General features: G+C 45.0%; 1 protein-coding gene across 1 annotated transcript in view; it reads left to right on the top strand.

The window, feature by feature from the left end:
- The first annotated feature begins 1350 nt into the window (after positions 1-1350).
- Positions 1351-21402, top strand: part of LOC106572740 (innate immunity activator protein) — a 28696-nt gene continuing 8644 nt past the window's right edge. Inside the window, exons 1-4 of the mRNA XM_045696390.1 lie at positions 1351-1459; positions 18958-19045; positions 19340-19473; positions 20677-20799. Of these exons, the coding sequence (XP_045552346.1) occupies positions 18991-19045; positions 19340-19473; positions 20677-20799 (312 nt within the window). The 5' untranslated portion in view covers positions 1351-1459; positions 18958-18990. The remainder of the gene's footprint in view (positions 1460-18957; positions 19046-19339; positions 19474-20676; positions 20800-21402) is intronic.

Raw genomic sequence — 21402 nt, 5'->3', positions numbered from 1 at the left:
GGTCCTGAAAAAGGGACATTTCTTTTTTTGCTGAGTTTAGGTCTACTGTAAACAATGTGTATGTTAAGGACAAATATCTTATTTTATTTATGAATAGATGTTTTTCTTTTTCTAGGTTTTTTAAATAATATTACTAGAAAAATGATTCACTTTTAGTTTTTTTAAGTCTGTATTCAACACAAGCAATTGGTTTACAGCAGCATGGCGTCATAATGTGGTGTGTGTGTTCATTTTCATTTGTTTATTTCTTTCAAAGGCCATATATTAAGTATACCTTACTCCACTATTGGACACAGACCAGTGACTGAAACTCTGAATTCTCTATGTAATGTAGTTATTTTCTATTTTCAGTTGTCACTCATATAGCTAAACCCCCATAATGGCAGATGTTATGTGTATTAGTCCAATTCGTTTAATTAAATTGTTTGTTTGTCTGTTGGTGTTGTGGTTGTTCCTTTTCTTTTTTTAGCAATAAAGATTTCAACGATTACAAACATTCCCGTTTAAATAACCCTAGTGTTGTAGATTCTAGGGGACAACAACTGTGAGAATCAATACTTGGCCTGGCCAGCTCTCCTGCGCTCAACTGTTCCCCAAGGGCTCTTCAGTCTTTCACATGGATATGGGACTTTGTTTAATTAGCCGATCTTTTCATTCCATCACGGGATGAGAGAAGAAAGCTGGCCATCTGGAGTGATGAGGGGGGGGAATGGTAGCTATAGCGACAGGCTCTCCCTCTCCCCTCTCCTCCCCGACCAGGCAAGTAAAGGGATGCTCCGTGGGACGTTTGTGACTCTGGAGGTTGTTTTTTTTAATCGATTTTAATGTATTCTACAATCCATCATCTTCCTTCATTGAATTTAAAAACCTTTATATATATATATATATCTTAGAACTAGTCAAAATAGCATGAAAAAAGTTTGATGTAATTGTGGATGCATGTCACGCATTTGAGTTGTATGTCATTCTATTATTCAAGAGGCATGCTCCATCACACAGTCCTACCAGCCAGCTGTCCACCGGCACTCGTCTCTGCCCCTCCCACAAACTTTTCTTTCCTCCGGCATTCTTCTCGATCTCCCCTTTCAGTCGTATAATGCCCCCTTCCCCTCCTCCGAGAGTCCTGTCTGTGTCAATGGGGCAGAGCGTGTCTGGACAAACAAAAAAAAGTGAAAACGTAAGGAGGAATTATCCAAAATGAAGTTAGATTTAACTTTTTTATTATTTTAAAAACTCATCCAGAAACTATACCCAGTCAAAGAAAAAAAATCTGTTAAAATTCTAAAACTTCGCGCACTCTCTTTCTAGAGAACGGATTGATCCGAGGACAGACGTCCCACCATAGAACGAAACGCCCCCAACACCCATCACACATGTGACCCGAGATAGACTCCGCACATTTCTTCAACAAGGGGCTGTGGTGAAGTCCTCAGGATTGTTGGACCAACGCTTTTAAAAGGTAAAAATAATTATCGCATTTCATAAACATATTGTTATATGGCACAGTGAGAATACAGTTACAGTAACTGGGTGTACAGTCAGGTTGTAACAATGTAGACAGTTTAAAACTATGCAAAGTTACTGTATCATTGTCAGATGAACGTATAGACGTTCCAACAGGACAACTGATGCAAAGTTTCAATCGATGAGTTTTGCGGCGATTCTTCATAATGCATTTTATCTGTGTGAGTGTGACTGACTATGAGGATGACTTTTTCAACTGTGATTTATCTGAAAAGTACTTTTTGATTCAGTCAAAATATTTGACAGACATTAGATGAGCAACTCTCAGCGGTGCGGTTGTTTTACATGGTCATTATTGGTCTGATAAACGGTGAGTCATATGAGCGTTGCTTTAAGTTGACCTCTTAGACCCAGAATTAAAGCTGCAATAGACCTAACATATTACTAAATGAGAGTGTGTTGTTTATACACCACACTAGTTATCTTAATGATACAATCACCAGTAGATCCTGTCAATCAATCAATCAAATGTATTTATAAAGCCCTTTTTGCATCAGCCGATGTCACAAAGTGCTATACAGAAACCCAGCCTAAAACCCCAAGCAGCAAGCAATGCAGATGTAGAAGCACGGTGGCTAGGAAAAACTCCCTAGAAAGGCAGGAACTTAGGAAGAAACCTAGAGAGGAACAAGGCTCTGAGGGGATTATAACAGTACATGGCCAAGTTGTTCAAATGTTCATAGATGTCCAGCAGGGTCAAATAATAATAATCACAGTGGTTGTAGAGGGTGCAACAGGTCAGCACCTCAGAAGAAAATGTCATTTGGCTTTTCATAGTCAATCATTCAGAGTTAGAGACAGCAGGTGCAGTAGAGCGAGAGAGACAAAAACAGCAGGTCTGGGACAAGGTAGCACGTCTGGTGAACAGGTCAGGGTTCCATAGCCGCAGGCAGAACAGTTGAAACTGGAGCAGCAGCACGACCAGGTGGACTGGGGACAGCAAGGAGTCATCAGGCCAGGCAGTCCTAGGGCTCAGGTCCTCTGAGAGGAGAGGGAGCATACTTAAATTCACACAGGACACCAGATAAGACAGGAGAAATACTCCAGACATAACAGACTGACCCTAGCCCCCGACACAAACTATTGCAGCATAAATACTGGAGGCTGAGACAGGAGGGGTCGGGAGACACTGTTGCCCCGTCCGATGATACCCCCGGACAGGGCCAACCAGGCAGGATATAACCCCACCCACTTTGAAAAAGCACAGTCCCCACACCACTAGAGGGATATCTTCAACCACCAACTTACTACCCTGAGACAAGGCCGAGTATAGCCCGCGAAGAGCTCCCCCATGGCACGAACCTGAGGGGGGCGTCAACCCGGACAGGAAGATCACATCAGTGACTCAACCCACTCAAGTGACTCACCCCTCCTAGGGATGGCATGGAAGAGCACCAGTAAGCCAGTGACTCACCCCTCCTAGGGACGGCATGGAAGAGCACCAGTAAGCCAGTGACTCAGCCCCCGTAATAGGGTTAGAGGCAGAGAATCCCAGTGGAGAGAGGGGAACCGGCCAGGCAGAGACAGCAAGGGCGGTTCGTTGCTCCAGTGCCTTTCCGTTCACCTTCACACTCCTGGGCCAGACTACACTCAATCATAGGACCTACTGAAGAGATGAGTCTTCAGTAAAGACTTAAAGGTTGAGACCGAGTCTGCGTCTCTCACTTGGGTAGGTAGACCATTTTATAAAAATAGAGCTCTATAGGAGAAAGCCATGCCTCCAGCTGTTTGCTTAGAAATTCTAGGGACAATAAGGAGGCCTTGCCTAGCCACTCTAGGGTAGGTGGGACGAAATCGTCCCACCTACGTAACAGCCAGTGGAATCCCGTGGCGCGTTATTCAAATACCTTATAAATGCTATTACTTCAATTTCTCAAACATATGACTATTTTACACCATTTTAAAGACAAGACTCTCGTTAATCTAACCACACTGTCCGATTTCAAAAAGGCTTTACAACGAAAGCAAAACATTAGATTATGTCAGCAGAGTACCCAGCCAGAAATAATCAGACACCCATTTTTCAAGCTAGCATATAATGTCACATAAACCCAAACCACAGCTAAATGCAGCACTAACCTTTGATGATCTTCATCAGATGACAATCCTAGGACATTATGTTATGCAATACATGCATGTTTTGTTCAATCAAGTTCATATTTATATCAAAAACCAGCTTTTTACATTAGCATGTGACGTTCAGAACTAGCATACCCCCCGCAAACTTCCGGTGAATTTACTAAATTACTCACGATAAACGTTCACAAAAAACATAACAATTAATTTAAGAATTATAGATACAGAACTCCTTTATGCACTCGCTATGTCCGATTTTAAAATAGCTTTTCGGTGAAAGCACATTTTGCAATAATCTGAGTAGATAGCCCGGCATCACAGGGCTAGCTATTTAGACACCCACCAAGTTTAGCCCTCACCAAAGTCAGATTTACTATAAGAAAAATTTTATTACCTTTGCTGTTCTTTGTCAGAATGCACTCCCAGGACTTCTACTTCAATAACAAATGTTGGTTTGGTTCAAAATAATCCATAGTTATGTTCAAATATCCTCTGTTTTGTTCGTGCGTTCAAGACACTATCCGAAGTGTAAAGAAGGGTGACGCGCCCGACGCGTTTCGTGACAAAAAATGTGAAAATATTCCATTACCGTACTTCGAAGCATGTCAACCGCTGTTTAAAATCAATTTTTATGCCATTTTTCTCGTAAAAAAGCGATAATATTCCGACCGGGAAACCGTGTTTACGTTCAAAGAGAGAGAAAATAAAAACATGGGGTCGCCTCGTGCACGCGCCTCAGTCTCATTGTCCTCTAATAGACCACTTACCAAAGGCGCTAATGTTTTTCAGCCAGGGGCTGCAAAGACATCATTCAGCTTTTTACCGGGTTCTGAGAGCCTATGGGAGCCGTAGGAAGTGTCACGTTACAGCAAAGATCCAAAATGTTCAATAAAGAGAGTCAAGAAGCCCAAGGAATGGTCAGAGAGGGCACTTCCTGTACAGAATCTTCTCAGGTTTTTGCCTGCCATATGAGTTCTGTTATACTCACAGACACCATTCAAACAGTTTTAGAAACTTTAGGGTGTGTTCTATCCAAAGCCAATAATTATATGCATATTCTAGTTTCTGGGCAGTAGTAATAACCAGATTAAATCGGGTACGTTTTTTATCCGGCCGTGCAAATACTGCCCCCTACCCTCAACAGGCTAGTTAAATAAAGGTCAAATGTACAGCAGGACCAAATCGGAAAGATATGTAGGAGCAAGCCCATGTAATGCTTTGTAGGTTAGTAATAAAACCTTGAAATCAGCCCTAGCCTTAACAGGAAGCCAGTGTAGAGAGGCTAGCACTGGAGTAATATAATTTTTTTTCGGTTCTAGTCAAGATTCTAGCAGCTGTGTTTAGCACAAACGTACGTTTATTTAGTACTTTATCCGGGTAGCCGGAAAGTAGAGCATTGCCGTAGTCTAATCTAGAAGTGACAAAAGCATGGATACATTTTTCTGCATCATTTCTGGACAGAAAGTTAATGATTTTTGTAATGTTACGTAGATGGAAAAAAGCTGTCCTTGAAACAGTCTTGTTATGTTCGTCAAAAGAGAGATCAGGGTCCAGAGTAACGAGGTCCTTCACAGTTTTATTTGAGACGACTGTACAACCATCAAGATTAATTGTCAGATCCAACAGAAGATCTCTTTGTTTCTTGGGACCTAGAACAAGCATCTCTGTTTTGTCCGAGTTTAAAGTAGAACATTTGCCGCCATCCACATCCTTATGTCTGAAACACAGGCTTCCAGGGAGGGCAATTTTGGGGCTTCACCATGTTTCATCAAAATGTACAGCTGTGTATCGTCCGCATAGCAGTGAAAGTTAACATTATGTTTCCGAATGACATCACCAAGAGGTAAAATAGACATGTTGAAGGCACTTTACACAGGAAGACGAGTCAAAAGGACCTAACGGTCTCCATATTGCACATAACAAGCCTTTTCAGTCTTTGTATAAAAAAACGGTTGTTTGCATCCATTGACACTAAACAATTTATGTTTTTTAAATTTTTGACAAACAACTCCCACTGACCTACAGTAAAACACCTCAGTGTTACTTCTAATTCAAACAGTATATGCAAAGCTGAATGTGTTACTATTGTCAAGATGAATGTGTTACTATTGTCCAGATGAATGTGTTACTATTGTCAAGATGAATGTGTTACTATTGTCCAGATGAATGTGTTACTATTGTCCAGATGAATGTGTTACTATTGTCCAGATGAATGTGTTACTATTGTCCAGATGAATGTGTTACTATTGTCCAGATGAATGTGTTACTATTGTCCAGATGAATGTGTTACTATTGTCAAGATGAATGTGTTACTATTGTCCAGATGAATGTGTTACTATTGTCAAGATGAATGTGTTACTATTGTCCAGATGAATGTGTTACTATTGTCAAGATGAATGTGTTACTATTGTCAAGATGAATGTGTTACTATTGTCCAGATGAATGTGTTACTATTGTCCAGATGAATGTGTTACTATTGTCCAGATGAATGTGTTACTATTGTCCAGATGAATGTGTTACTATTGTCAAGATGAATGTGTTACTATTGTCCAGATGAATGTGTTACTATTGTCAAGATGAATGTGTTACTATTGTCAAGATGAATGTGTTACTATTGTCCAGATGAATGTGTTACTATTGTCCAGATGAATGTGTTACTATTGTCCAGATGAATGTGTTACTATTGTCCAGATGAATGTGTTACTATTGTCAAGATGAATGTGTTACTATTGTCCAGATGAATGTGTTACTATTGTCAAGATGAATGTGTTACTATTGTCCAGATGAATGTGTTACTATTGTCAAGATGAATGTGTTACTATTGTCAAGATGAATGTGTTACTATTGTCAAGATGAATGTGTTACTATTGTCAAGCACTTGGGTGGATTAAATAGGGTGAAGCCGAACAGAGAGGCTATAAATAGGAGAAGAAGCAAAATCTGTCAGAGTCACACATCCTGTTATCATAATTTACCGGGGTTGACCACTATTAAGTCGTGTTGAGGCCCGGAGAATCAAAGAGAGCCATGTGTCTTGATCTTGGTGAACAATGGGTTATCTCCTCTATGGTCTTTGTATTAATGCTGTCCTCTATGATCTCTGTATTAATGCTGTCCTCTATGGTCTCTGTGTTAATGCTGTCCTCTATGGTCTCTGTATTAATGCTGTCCTCTATGGTCTCTGTGTTTATGCTGTCCTCTATGGTCTTTGTATTAATGCTGTCCTCTATGGTCTCTGTATTAATGCTGTCCTCTATGATCTCTGTATTAATGCTGTCCTCTATGGTCTCTGTGTTAATGCTGTCCTCTATGGTCTCTGTATTAATGCTGTCCTCTATGGTCTCTGTATTAATGCTGTCCTCTATGGTCTCTGTATTAATGCTGTCCTCTATGATCTCTGTATTAATGCTGTCCTCTATGGTCTCTGTATTAATGCTGTCCTCTATGGTCTCTGTGTTAATGCTGTCCTCTATGGTCTCTGTATTAATGCTGTCCTCTATGGTCTCTGTATTAATGCTGTCCTCTATGATCTCTGTATTAATGCTGTCCTCTATGGTCTCTGTGTTTATGCTGTCCTCTATGATCTCTGTATTAATGCTGTCCTCTATGGTCTCTGTGTTAATGCTGTCCTCTATGGTCTCTGTGTTAATGCTGTCCTCTATGGTCTCTGTGTTAATGCTGTCCTCTATGATCTCTGTATTAATGCTGTCCTCTATGGTCTCTGTGTTAATGCTGTCCTCTATGGTCTCTGTATTAATGCTGTCCTCTATGATCTCTGTATTAATGCTGTCCTCTATGGTCTCTGTGTTAATGCTGTCCTCTATGGTCTCTGTATTAATGCTGTCCTCTATGATCTCTGTATTAATGCTGTCCTCTATGGTCTCTGTGTTAATGCTGTCCTCTATGGTCTCTGTATTAATGCTGTCATCTATGATCTCTGTATTAATGCTGTCCTCTATGGTCTCTGTGTTAATGCTGTCCTCTATGGTCTCTGTATTAATGCTGTCCTCTACGGTCTCTGTATTAATGCTGTCCTCCATGGTCTCTGTATTAATTCTGTCCTCTATGGTCTCTGTATTAATGCTGTCCTCTATGGTCTCTGTATTAATGCTGTCCTCTATGGTCTCTGTATTAATGCTGTCCTCTATGGTCTCTGTATTTATGCTGTCCTCTATGATCTCTGTGTTAATGCTGTCCTCTATGGTCTCTGTATTAATGCTGTCCTCTATGGTCTTTGTATTAATGCTGTCCTCTATGGTCTCTGTATTAATGCTGTCCTCTATGGTCTCTGTATTAATGCTGTCCTCTATGGTCTCTGTATTTATGCTGTCCTCTATGGTCTCTGTATTTATGCTGTCCTCTATGATCTCTGTGTTAATGCTGTCCTCTATGGTCTCTGTATTAATGCTGTCCTCTATGGTCTCTGTATTAATGCTGTCCTCTATGATCTCTGTATTAATGCTGTCCTCTATGGTCTCTGTATTAATGCTGTCCTCTATGGTCTCTGTATTTATGCTGTCCTCTATGGTCTCTGTGTTTATGCTGTCCTCTATGGTCTCTGTATTAATGCTGTCCTCTATGGTCTCTGTATTATGGTCTCTGTATTATGGTCTCTGTATTAATGCTATCCTCTATGGTCTCTGTATTAATGCTATCCTCTATGGTCTCTGTGTTTATGCTGTCCTCTATGGTCTCTGTATTATGGTCTCTGTATTAATGCTGTCCTCTATGGTCTCTGTGTTTATGCTGTCCTCTATGGTCTCTGTATTATGGTCTCTGTATTATGGTCTCTGTATTAATGCTATCCTCTATGGTCTCTGTATTAATGCTGTCCTCTATGGTCTCTGTGTTAATGCTGTCCTCTATGGTCTCTGTGTTAATGCTATCCTCTATGGTCTCTGTATTAATGCTGTCCTCTATGATCTCTGTATTATGGTCTCTGTGTTTATGCTGTCCTCTATGGTCTCTGTGTTTATGCTGTCCTCTATGGTCTCTGTATTACTGTTGTCCTCTATGGTCTCTGTATTTATGCTGTCCTCTATGGTCTCTGTGTTAATGCTGTCCTCTATGGTCTCTGTATTAATGCTGTCCTCTATGGTCTCTGTATTAATGCTGTCCTCTATGGTCTCTGTATTAATGCTGTCCTCTATGGTCTCTGTGTTTATGCTGTCCTCTATGATCTCTGTGTTAATGCTGTCCTCTATGGTCTCTGTGTTTATGCTGTCCTCTATGATCTCTGTGTTAATGCTGTCCTCTATGGTCTCTGTATTAATGCTGTCCTCTATGGTCTCTGTGTTTATGCTGTCCTCTATGGTCTCTGTGTTTATGCAGTCCTCTATGGTCTCTGTATTAATGCTGTCCTCTATGGTCTCTGTATTAATGCTGTCCTCTATGATCTCTGTATTAATGCTGTCCTCTATGGTCTCTGTATTAATGCTGTCCTCTATGGTCTCTGTATTTATGCTGTCCTCTATGGTCTCTGTGTTTATGCTGTCCTCTATGGTCTCTGTATTAATGCTGTCCTCTATGGTCTCTGTATTATGGTCTCTGTATTATGGTCTCTGTATTAATGCTATCCTCTATGGTCTCTGTATTAATGCTATCCTCTATGGTCTCTGTGTTTATGCTGTCCTCTATGGTCTCTGTATTATGGTCTCTGTATTAATGCTGTCCTCTATGGTCTCTGTGTTTATGCTGTCCTCTATGGTCTCTGTATTATGGTCTCTGTATTATGGTCTCTGTATTAATGCTATCCTCTATGGTCTCTGTATTAATGCTGTCCTCTATGGTCTCTGTGTTAATGCTGTCCTCTATGGTCTCTGTGTTAATGCTATCCTCTATGGTCTCTGTATTAATGCTGTCCTCTATGATCTCTGTATTATGGTCTCTGTGTTTATGCTGTCCTCTATGGTCTCTGTGTTTATGCTGTCCTCTATGGTCTCTGTATTACTGTTGTCCTCTATGGTCTCTGTATTTATGCTGTCCTCTATGGTCTCTGTGTTAATGCTGTCCTCTATGGTCTCTGTATTAATGCTGTCCTCTATGGTCTCTGTATTAATGCTGTCCTCTATGGTCTCTGTATTAATGCTGTCCTCTATGGTCTCTGTGTTTATGCTGTCCTCTATGATCTCTGTGTTAATGCTGTCCTCTACGGTCTCTGTGTTTATGCTGTCCTCTATGATCTCTGTGTTAATGCTGTCCTCTATGGTCTCTGTATTAATGCTGTCCTCTATGGTCTCTGTGTTTATGCTGTCCTCTATGGTCTCTGTGTTTATGCTGTCCTCTATGGTCTCTGTATTAATGCTGTCCTCTATGGTCTCTGTATTAATGCTGTCCTCTATGGTATCTGTGTTTATGCTGTCCTCTATGGTCTCTGTATTTATGCTGTCCTCTATGGTCTCTGTAATAATGCTGTCCTCTATGGTCTCTGTGTTAATGCTGTCCTCTATGGTCTCTGTGTTAATGCTGTCCTCTATGGTCTCTGTATTAATGCTGTCCTCTATGGTCTCTGTGTTAATGCTGTCCTCTATGGTCTTTGTATTATGGTCTCTGTATTAATGCTATCCTCTATGGTCTCTGTATTTATGCTGTCCTCTATGGTTTCTGTATCTATGCTGTTCTTGGTCTGTAGCAGAGCTGCTGTGTCTGCCTAGCATATGGCCTCCACTGCGAGGGATCAGGCAACTGTGTGTGTATGTGGGAGGGAGGTTCATTCTCTCCATGCTGGTGTGGTGATGTAATTAGAATGAATCACTTTAGAATGCCCATTCTATTTATTCTAATTCTATGGTTGTGGAATTTCAGATGTTCTTCTCTCCCATCTCTGCCCATTGTTTTACCACTATGTGATGGATACATATTTTGACTTTACAGTACTGTTGGTCTAGATAAGATGATCTAAGAAAGAGAGTGTGTGTGTATAAAACTCCTCTGAAATCACTCTCACTCACTCACTCACTCACTCACTCACTCACTCACTCACTCACTCACTCACTCACTCACTCACTCACTCACTCACTCACTCACTCACTCACTCACTCACTCACTCACTCACTCACTCACTCACTCACTCACTCACTCAGTCCTCCACATTTTGGGCATCCCGAGGGGCGCAGTGGTCTAAGACACTGCATCTCAGTGCAAGAGGTGTCACTGCAGTATCTGGTTCAAATCCAGGCTGTATCACATCTGGCCGTGATTGGAAGTCCCATAGGGTGGCGCACAATTGGCCCAGCGTCATCTGGGTTTGGTCGGGGTAGGCTGTCATTGTAAATAAGAATTTGTTCTTAACTGACTTGCCTGGTTAAATAAAGGTTAAATAAAACATGGAATCCCTTTCCTCCACTCCAGCAGACCATGTTGTGTATATACAGACAGAACAGAATGGATCCATTTTGCTATTGACCAGCCTCTGAAATCAGACATGCTGTAAAGTAATTTAATTTTTTCAGTAGTATCAGCATTCACTAGAGAATCTTAATTACAGGCTTCACATAGGCCTTGGTTTGGTTTCAGTTGAACACACACACACACACATATACAAACACACACACATGACACACACATCATCATCATCTCCTGTAAACAAACAGTTTCCCGTTAGATTAGTTAGTTTAGTTTTCACAGTCCGGCAAGCAGAGGGGAATGAGGATGGGAGTAACAGAAGCAGTGATCCTGACAAGCCATCCTTAGATTGCTGTGATCACTGATCATCACAGGACTTTGGGGAAGTTAGCTTGTTATGACAAAGCAATGAAGCCATGGTCTACTGTAAAGTGGAGCATAAGGTAACAGTAATACTACAGGAAATGCTGAGATATTTGGCTACTCTTGACCCAATGGAGTGGAGCTGACCCAAATTAGTCGACTGGTTGATTGTTTGGTCGATAGGCTGTTGGTCGACCAAGAAAATTGAGCACACCGCCATGCAATCTCCATAGACAAACATTGGCAGTAGAATGGCCTTACTGAAGAGCTCAGTGACTTTCAACGTGGCATTGTCATAGCATTCCACCTTTCCAACAACTCAGTTCGTCAAATTTCTGGCCTGCTAGAGCTGCCCCGGTCAACTGTAAGCCGCAAAGTGGTAGGCCACACAAGCTAAGAGAACAGAACCGCCGAGTGCTTCATCAATAAGTGCATCGATGACATCGTCCCCACAGTGACTGTACGTACATACCCCAACCAGAAGCCATGGATTACAGGCAGCATCCGCACTGAGCTAAAGGCTAGAGCTGCTGCTTTCAAGGTGCGGGACTCTAACCTGGAAGCTTATAAGAAATCCCGCTATGCCCTCCGACGAACCATCAAACAGGCAAAGCTTCAATACCGGACAATGATCAAATCGTACTACACCGGCTCTGACACTCGTCGGATGTGGCAGGGCTTGCAAGCCATTACAGACTACAAAGGGAAGCACAGCCGAGAGCTGCCCAGTGACACGAGCCTACCAGACGAGCTAAACTACTTCTATGCTCGCTTCGAGGCAAATAACACTGAAACATGCATGAGAGCACCAGCTGTACCGGAAGACTGTGTGATCACGCTCTCCGCAGCCGATGTAAGACCTTTAGACAGGTCAACATTCACAAGGCCGCAGGGCCAGACGGATTAACAGGACGTGTACTGCGAGCTTGCGCTGACCAACAAGCAAGTGTCTTCATTGACATTTTCAACCTCTCCCTGTCTGAGTCTGTAATACCAACATGTTTTAAGCAGACCACCATATTGCCTGTGCCCAAGAACACTAAGGTAACCTGCCTAAATGACAACCGACCCGTAGCACTCACTTCTGTAACAATGAAATGCTTTGAAAGGCTGGTCATGGCTCACATAAACACCATCATCCCAGAAACCCTAGACCCACTCCAATTTGCATACCGCCCCAACAAATCCACAGATGATGCCGTCTCTATTGCACTCCACACTGCCCTTTCCCACCTGGACAAAAGGAACACCTATGTGAGAATGCTATTCATTGACTACAGCTCAGCATTCAACACCATTGTGCCCTCAAAGCTCATCAATAAGCTAAGGACCCTGGGACTAAACACCTCCCTCTGCAACTGGATCCTGGACTTCCTGACTGGCCGCCCCCAGGTGGTAAGGGTAGGTAACACCACATCCGCCACGCTGATCCTCAACACAGGGGCCCCTCAGGGGTGTGTGCTCAGCCCCCTTCTGTACTCCCTGTTCACTCATGACTGCATGGCCAGGCACAACTCCAACACCATCATTAAGTTTGCCGATGACACAACAGTGGTAGGCCTGATCACCGACAACAACGAGACAGCGTATAGGGAGGAGGTCAGAGACCTGGCCGTGTGGTGCCAGGACCACAACCTCTCCCTCAACGTGATCAAGACAAAGGAGATGATTGCGGACTACAGGAAAAAGAGTACCGAGCACACCACCATTCTCCTCGACGGGGCTGCAGTGGAGCAGGTTGAGAGCTTCAAGTTCCTTGGTGTCCACATCACCAACAAACTAACATGGTCCAAACACACTAAGACAGTCGTGAAGAGGGCATGACAAAACCGATTCCCCCTCAGGAGACTGAAAAGATTTGTTATGGGTCCTAAGATCCTCAAAAGGTTCTACAGCTGCACCATCGAGAGCATCCTGACTGGTTGCATCACTGCCTGGTATGGCAACTGCTCGGCCTCCGACCGCAAGGCACTACAGAGGGAGACTTTATGGCAAATTATGTTTCGTCTTGGCATAGGTTTACAACTTATAGAAAGGTCCTGAATAATGCTGTACTCCAATCCAACCACTCAGTAGACCTAGGCCTCAGGCAACCACAGACATTGTGAAAGTCTTAGGAGAGTTATGGCGTGTAAGTGGGCGAAACACCACATTACCCTGCCTCTGCCTGCCTCTGAGTTCCTGTTGCTGCCTGTTTTTTATTACAGTCAGTGTAATAAAAAAGGGAGTGCTACATAGGGACCTACATAGGGAGTTCCCCCTATGTAGGTCTCTACCTCACTCCACTTCACCCACTCAGACCTAGCCCTGTTTTCCCCCTCTCTCTGTCTGAATATGCTGTTTCTGCTTGTATTAGTTTGTATTTAAGGTTAGAGTCCCTCTTCCTTTCCACTGTAGGCCCCTACCTCAGCCCTCTTCCTTCCACTGTCTCACTGTAGGCCCCTACCTCAGCCCTCTTCCTTTCACAGTCTCACTGTAGGCCCCTACCTCAGCCCTCTTCCTTCCACTGTCTCACTGTAGGCCCCTACATCAGCCCTCTTCCTTTCACAGTCTCACTGTAGGCCCCTACCTCAGCCCTCTTCCTTCCACTGTAGGCCCCTACCTCAGCCCTCTTCCTTCCACTGTCTCACTGTAGGCCCCTACATCAGCCCTCTTCCTTCCACTGTAGGCCCCTACATCAGCCCTCTTCCTTTCACTGTCTCACTGTAGGCCCCTACCTCAGCCCTCTTCCTTCCACTGTCTCACTGTAGGCCCCTACCTCAGCCCTCTTCCTTTCACAGTCTCACTGTAGGCCCCTACCTCAGCCCTCTTCCTTCCACTGTCTCACTGTAGGCCCCTACCTCAGCCCTCTTCCTTTCACTGTCTCACTGTAGGCCCCTACCTCAGCCCTCTTCCTTTCACAGTCTCACTGTAGGCCCCTACCTCAGCCCTCTTCCTTCCACTGTCTCACTGTAGGCCCCTACATCAGCCCTCTTCCTTTCACTGTCTCACTGTAGGCCCCTACATCAGCCCTCTTCCTTCCACTGTAGGCCCCTACATCAGCCCTCTTCCTTTCACAGTCTCACTGTAGGCCCCTACCTCAGCCCTCTTCCTTTCACAGTCTCACTGTAGGCCCCTACCTCAGCCCTCTTCCTTCCACTGTCTCACTGTAGGCCCCTACCTCAGGCCCTTCCTTCCACTGTCTCACTGTAGGCCCCTACATCAGCCCTCTTCCTTCCACTGTCTCACTGTAGGCCCCTACCTCAGCCCTCTTCCTTCCACTGTCTCACTGTAGGCCCCTACATCAGCCCTCTTCCTTTCACAGTCTCACTGTAGGCCCCTACCTCAGCCCTCTTCCTTCCACTGTCTCACTGTAGGCCCCTACCTCAGCCCTCTTCCTTTCACTGTAGGCCCCTACATCAGCCCTCTTCCTTTCACAGTCTCACTGTAGGCCCCTACCTCAGCCCTCTTCCTTCCACTGTCTCACTGTAGGCCCCTACCTCAGCCCTCTTCCTTTCACTGTCTCACTGTAGGCCCCTACCTCAGCCCTCTTCCTTTCACTGTCTCACTGTAGGCCCCTACCTCAGCCCTCTTCCTTCCACTGTCTCACTGTAGGCCCCTACCTCAGCCCTCTTCCTTTCACTGTCTCACTGTAGGCCCCTACCTCAGCCCTCTTCCTTTCACTGTCTCACTGTAGGCCCCTACCTCAGCCCTCTTCCTTCCACTGTAGGCCCCTACATCAGCCCTCTTCCTTCCACTGTCTCACTGTAGGCCCTACCTCAGGCCCTTCCTTCCACTGTCTCACTGTAGGCCCCTACCTCAGCCCTCTTCCTTCCACTGTCTCACTGTAGGCCCCTACCTCAGCCCTCTTCCTTTCACTGTCTCACTGTAGGCCCCTACCTCAGCCCTCTTCCTTTCACTGTCTCACTGTAGGCCCCTACCTCAGCCCTCTTCCTTTCACTGTCTCACTGTAGGCCCCTACATCAGCCCTCTTCCTTCCACTGTAGGCCCCTACATCAGCCCTCTTCCTTTCACAGTCTCACTGTAGGCCCCTACCTCAGCCCTCTTCCTTCCACTGTCTCACTGTAGGCCCCTACCTCAGGCCCTTCCTTCCACTGTCTCACTGTAGGCCCCTACCTCAGCCCTCTTCCTTCCACTGTCTCATTGTAGGCCCCTACCTCAGGCCCTTCCTTCCACTGTCTCACTGTAGGCCCCTACCTCAGCCCTCTTCCTTTCACAGTCTCACTGTAGGCCCCTACCTCAGCCCTCTTCCTTCCACTGTCTCACTGTAGGCCCCTACCTCAGGCCCTTCCTTCCACTGTCTCACTGTAGGCCCCTACCTCAGCCCTCTTCCTTCCACTGTCTCATTGTAGGCCCCTACCTCAGCCCTCTTCCTTCCACTGTCTCATTGTAGGCCCCTACCTCAGCCCTCTTCCTTCCACTGTCTCATTGTAGGCCCCTACCTCAGCCCTCTTCCTTCCACTGTCTCATTGTAGGCCCCTACCTCAGCCCTCTTCCTTCCACTGTCTCATTGTAGGCCCCTACCTCAGCCCTCTTCCTTCCACTGTCTCATTGTAGGCCCCTACCTCAGCCCTCTTCCTTCCACTGTCTCATTGTAGGCCCCTACCTCAGCCCTCTTCCTTCCACTGTCTCATTGTAGGCCCCTACCTCAGCCCTCTTCCTTCCACTGTCTCATTGTAGGCCCCTACCTCAGCCCTCTTCCTTCCACTGTCTCATTGTAGGCCCCTACCTCAGGCCCTTCCTTCCACTGTCTCATTGTAGGCCCCTACCTCAGGCCCTTCCTTCCACTGTCTCATTGTAGGCCCCTACCTCAGCCCTCTTCCTTCCACTGTCTCATTGTAGGCCCCTACCTCAGCCCTCTTCCTTCCACTGTCTCATTGTAGGCCCCTACCTCAGCCCTCTTCCTTCCACTGTCTCATTGTAGGCCCCTACCTCAGGCCCTTCCTTCCACTGTCTCATTGTAGGCCCCTACCTCAGCCCTCTTCCTTCCACTGTCTCATTGTAGGCCCCTACCTCAGCCCTCTTCCTTCCACTGTCTCACTGTAGGCCCCTACCTCAGCCCTCTTCCTTCCACTGTCTCATTGTAGGCCCCTACCTCAGCCCTGTTCCTTTCCACTCTCCTCCTCCTGCTCTGTTGTCTCAGTGTTGGCCCAACCAACCAGCGCTCCTCCTCGACTGGATCAGCAGTTATTGAACCCACAGCAGATTATCCAGACTGGTGGATACAGGTAGCCTAGTGGTTAAGAGCGTTGGGTCGGTAACCGAGAGGTCGCTCGTGCGAATCCCTGAGCCGACTAGGTGAAAAATCTGTCTGTGCCGTGCCATTGAGCCTATTCTCTATATAGAAGACATGGGTCGTGGTCAAAAGTAGTGCACTTTAAAGGGAATAGGGTTCCATTTGGGACTTTCCCAGGGTGATGAGTCTAGATAGGACCAGTGGATTATTTGGACTTGGTAACCCACAGCGGCTAAGGCAACATGACCTGAATGTGTAGAGACGTGAGCTACATGAGTTCCTTCCGTCTGTTGACATACTGAAGTTGTGTTTTTAGACATAGATACAGAAGATTCATGTCAACAGCTCAAATAGCTGCCCAGTCTAAAGGAAGTTATTTCCAGCTGTGTAGTGGTCTTGGGATGTGCCCAAAATTGCATCCTATTCCCTATATAGTGCACAACCTTTGACCAGAGCTATGGGCACTATATAGGGAGTAGGGTGCCATTTCAGACGCACACTTGGTCTACACTGACCTGTTCAATCTATCTAGAAAATCTAGAACAGGATTATCTATTGTGGATGTTGATGGAGAGAGAGTGCTTGCGTGTGATAGGCTGTTTTAAAACTCTATCTGCAATTAAAACAGTAACAAGATGACCCCTGAAAGCCAGAGGGAGATGGGTGAATTAGACACACATTCAGGCTTTATATTATTGTAGCATAGGCTGCGCTGCTGCAAATGTAGGCCTACCTGTCACAAGAAAAAAAGTTACCATGGTGAGATGATACATAGGTCTACAGTACATTCATTGTGAACTACTCTCCATACTGAGATGGTCTGTCCCCACCCTGAGCGTTGATTCATCACGCCGAGGCCGTAGAGAGGCCATATTTAGACATTGCATATAATTAAAAAGTTCAATTTCACACCATGCTGTTCATATAAATAATTTATTATAATTTATCGGTTTCTCGCAGTTATTTATCCCGGGGAAAGGGAGTGGTTTTGGGTGGTAAATCTCAGTAACCGGGTTCCCGCCATTCAACCCTAGTACACACACACACACACACACACACACACACACACACACACACACACACACACACACACACACACACACACACACACACACACACACACACACACACACACACACACACACACACACACACACACACACACAATAGAATGGATCATAAACATTGTTTATGTGTTCAACAGTGTGAGAATGTATAAGTGAAATCCTAGATGTGCTATATCATGAATCTTCAGTGTCTTTATGTGAGCTGGCTGATGCTACAGAGACAGGCTCAGCATTGAGACATTGTTCCACTTCAAAAGCCCCTCGAGGGTTATTTCTCTGGACACTGGTTGAATGGAGCGCTGTTGGTGTGTGTGTGGCTCTGGGAGGGGGGAACAGGTGCAGTCCATGAGAGGGTAATTCCCTTGCCCTGCAGCCATCTGCTTTCCTGTTCTCTTTTTTGGGGTGCGACGGTGCGTCCCTTTTAAACGCCCTCTGACATTCCGTATGGCAACACACACACACTCCCCTCGGAGAACAGCAGTGCACCCTGTGACCGTTGCCATAGCGTCCGGTTTCGGATTAACCCCTGGTCCCCTCACACATGTGCCGAGTCAAGCATGGGGGCTGCGGCCTATTGTGAAGGGCGAACAGGGCAGGAGGGAGGGAGAACAGGGCAGGAGGGAGGGAGAACAGGGCAGGAGGGAGGGAGAACAGGGCAGGAGGGAGGGAGAACAGGGCAGGAGGGAGGGAGAACAGGGCAGGAGGGAGGGAGGGAGAACAGGGCAGGAGGGAGGGAGAACAGGGCAGGAGGGAGGGAGAACAGGGCAGGAGGGAGGGAGAACAGGGCAGGAGGGAGGGAGAACAGGGCAGGAGGGAGGGAGAACAGGGCAGGAGGGAGAGAGAACAGGGCAGGAGGGAGGGAGAACAGGGCAGGAGGGAGGGAGAACAGGGGAGGAGGGAGGGAGAAGGGGGAGGAGGGAGGGAGAACAGGGCAGGAGGGGAGGGAGAACAGGGCAGGAGGGAGGGAGAAGGGGGAGGAGGGAGGGAGAACAGGGCAGGAGGGAGGGAGAACAGGGCAGGAGGGAGGGAGAACAGGGCAGGAGGGAGGGAGAACAGGGCAGGAGGGAGGGAGAACAGGGCAGGAGGGAGGGAGAACAGGGCAGGAGGGAGGGAGAACAGGGCAGGAGGGAGGGAGAAGGGAGAGGAAGGAGAAGAAGAGAGAGAAGAGGAAGGAGAGAGCTAGTGGATCAGAATAAAAAGAGTCATTCGGCATCAGGAATGGAAACGTATATTTTGTAGGTGAAGCAATTTTTCCCTGTCCTGAGTGATCATAACGCTGGATATGTTTTTTGGTGAATAAGGATGATTTAATAAATCTGATTGAAATATTTAACTATTTTCCAACAGGTTTTAACAGTGTGAAAATACCTTCCAACAGCCATGATGGATAAAGAGGAGATCAGTGACACTGACAGTGGGATCATTCTCAACTCTGGTAAGAGCTTAACACATCAACAATGCTGAACCCTAAATGTGAAGGCTTTAGATCCATTCTAGGTTCAGATATACATCTTTACGGAAAGCACTGAACGCATTATTAATGCTGAGACCTAAATCTATCGTATCAAATATTGAACTTCAGAGATAAATTCAGGAGCTAGTGTATTGATAGTTGGTCTATAATCTATAACAATCGTTAATTCTGTGATAAAAGCTCCAAATGTGGCACCATTTGATGCCTGCATGAGACCTATGCTCTGTGGAAAAATATCCATTATCATCATCTCAGGTCCCGACAGCCCCACGTTGCCAGTCAGGGACCTGACCACCCACACCCGGGTCATGAGGCTGAAGCACCAGGCTCTGGAGGACAGGCTGGAGCTGTGTCTACTGGACCTCAAGAAGCTCTGCATTAGAGAGGCTGTGAGTATTCACACTATTGTATTTATACCGGTGTTGAGATATATATATATATATATACAGTACCAGTCAAAAGTTGACACACCTACTCATTCCAGGGGTTTTCTACATTGTAGATTAATAGTGAATACATCAAACTATGAAATATCACATATGGAATCATGTAGTAACCAAAAAAGTGTCAAACAAGTGATGGAGTGCTGCATCAGATGACCTGGCTTTCACAATCACCCGACCTCAACCCAATTGAGATGGTTTGGGATGAGTTGGACAGAGTGAAGGAAAAGCAGCCAACGAGTGCTCAACATATGTGGGAACTCCTTCAAGACTGTTGGAAAAGCATTCCTCATGAAGCTGGTTGAGAGAATGCCAAGAGTGTACAAAGCTGTCATCAAGGTAAAGGGTGGCTACTTTGAAGAATCTCAAATATATATATATATATATATATATATATATATATATATATATATATATGGTGTTATTTCATAGTTTTGATGTCTTCACTATTATTCTACAACATAGAAAATGTTAAAAATAAAGAAAAACCCTTGAATGAGTAGGTGTATCCAAACTTTTGACCGGTACTGTATATATATTTGCAAATAAATATATGTGTAACGATGTACACTGAGAGTCGGGAAGCAAGTTGAGGGAGTGAATACGTTTAATAAATGAACAAAACAAGAAACACAAACAGCTCACCGACATGAAGCAGGAACAATGACGACGGGGGAAGAAACCAAAGGGAGTGATATATAAAGGGCAGGTAATCAAGGAGGTGATGGAGTCCAGGTGAGTGTCATTATGCGCGTACCGCTGGTGACAGGTGTGCGCCCTAACGAGCAGCCTGGTGACCTAGAGGCCAGAGAGGGAATATACGTGACAATATGGGTGATGCAAACAATTACATTGATGGAAGCTATATAAAAAATAGATTATATATATATATATATATATATTTGCGTCAGGGAGGCTGTGAGTGTCTAACCTAGCCTGAGACCTGAAGACCTATGTTAGCTCCCTGAGGTAATGCCTAGGTTGTAGTTCAGTGGGCTAACATAGGTCTCCTGCACGTCACAAGACTGAGTCTCATATTTACATACCAATGGTTCATAGAAGAGTTACAGACTGCTCTTTCAGCTGTAATCTCTTAGTGGTATGTCTAGAAATGACTTCAGTTGACTTTGGATTGTTTTTATTTTACAGGAGCTGACAGGTAAGTTGTCTTCAGACTACCCCCTACTTCCTGATGAGAAGCCCCCTCGTGTCCGAAGGAGGATAGGAGCTACCTTCAAACTGGATGACAGTCTCATCCACCAGGATGGAGAGGTACAGACCAATATGAACCCTTCCCACGGTCATCCTTTACACTTCCTATAGTACACAGTATTGGTAATAGGTAAGGTCAGGAGTTTTTCCTAACAAAATGTTGTAAAGCTTATAAGCAAAAGCAAAGTGCATATCAGATAGTGTCACGCTTGTCGTCGTAGAGAGAAAGGGACCAATGCGCAGCGGGTTTCGTGCTCAACATATTTATTTATAAAATAATGCGAACGCCACGGAAGAAAACAATAAACAAACTAATGACATGAAACAGTGAAAGCAGGCTCAACAAAAAGCAGTGCTCTCAAACAACTACCCACGAAAAACAAAGACAAACACACCCTACTATATAGGACTCCCAATCAAAGGCAACTCAACACACCTGCCTTCAATTGAGAGTCCAACCCCAATCAACTAGACATAGAAACACAGACATAGACCAGTGACAAACCCCATAATACATACATCAACTACCCTCTGCCACGTCCTGACCAAACTACAATAACCAAATATACTCTATACTGGTCAGGACGTGACAGATAGAGAGATTTGAACACTGAATACAGTATTTATTTCCTTAAACCCAATCAAGAAGTCTATTAAATTGAT

The sequence above is a fragment of the Salmo salar genome, chromosome ssa15, assembly GCF_905237065.1.
Source record: "Salmo salar chromosome ssa15, Ssal_v3.1, whole genome shotgun sequence".
NCBI classification, from domain to species: Eukaryota; Metazoa; Chordata; class Actinopteri; order Salmoniformes; family Salmonidae; genus Salmo; species Salmo salar.
The sequence above is the reverse complement of the archived record's forward strand: the minus strand, read 5'-3'. Positions and strand labels throughout refer to the sequence as shown.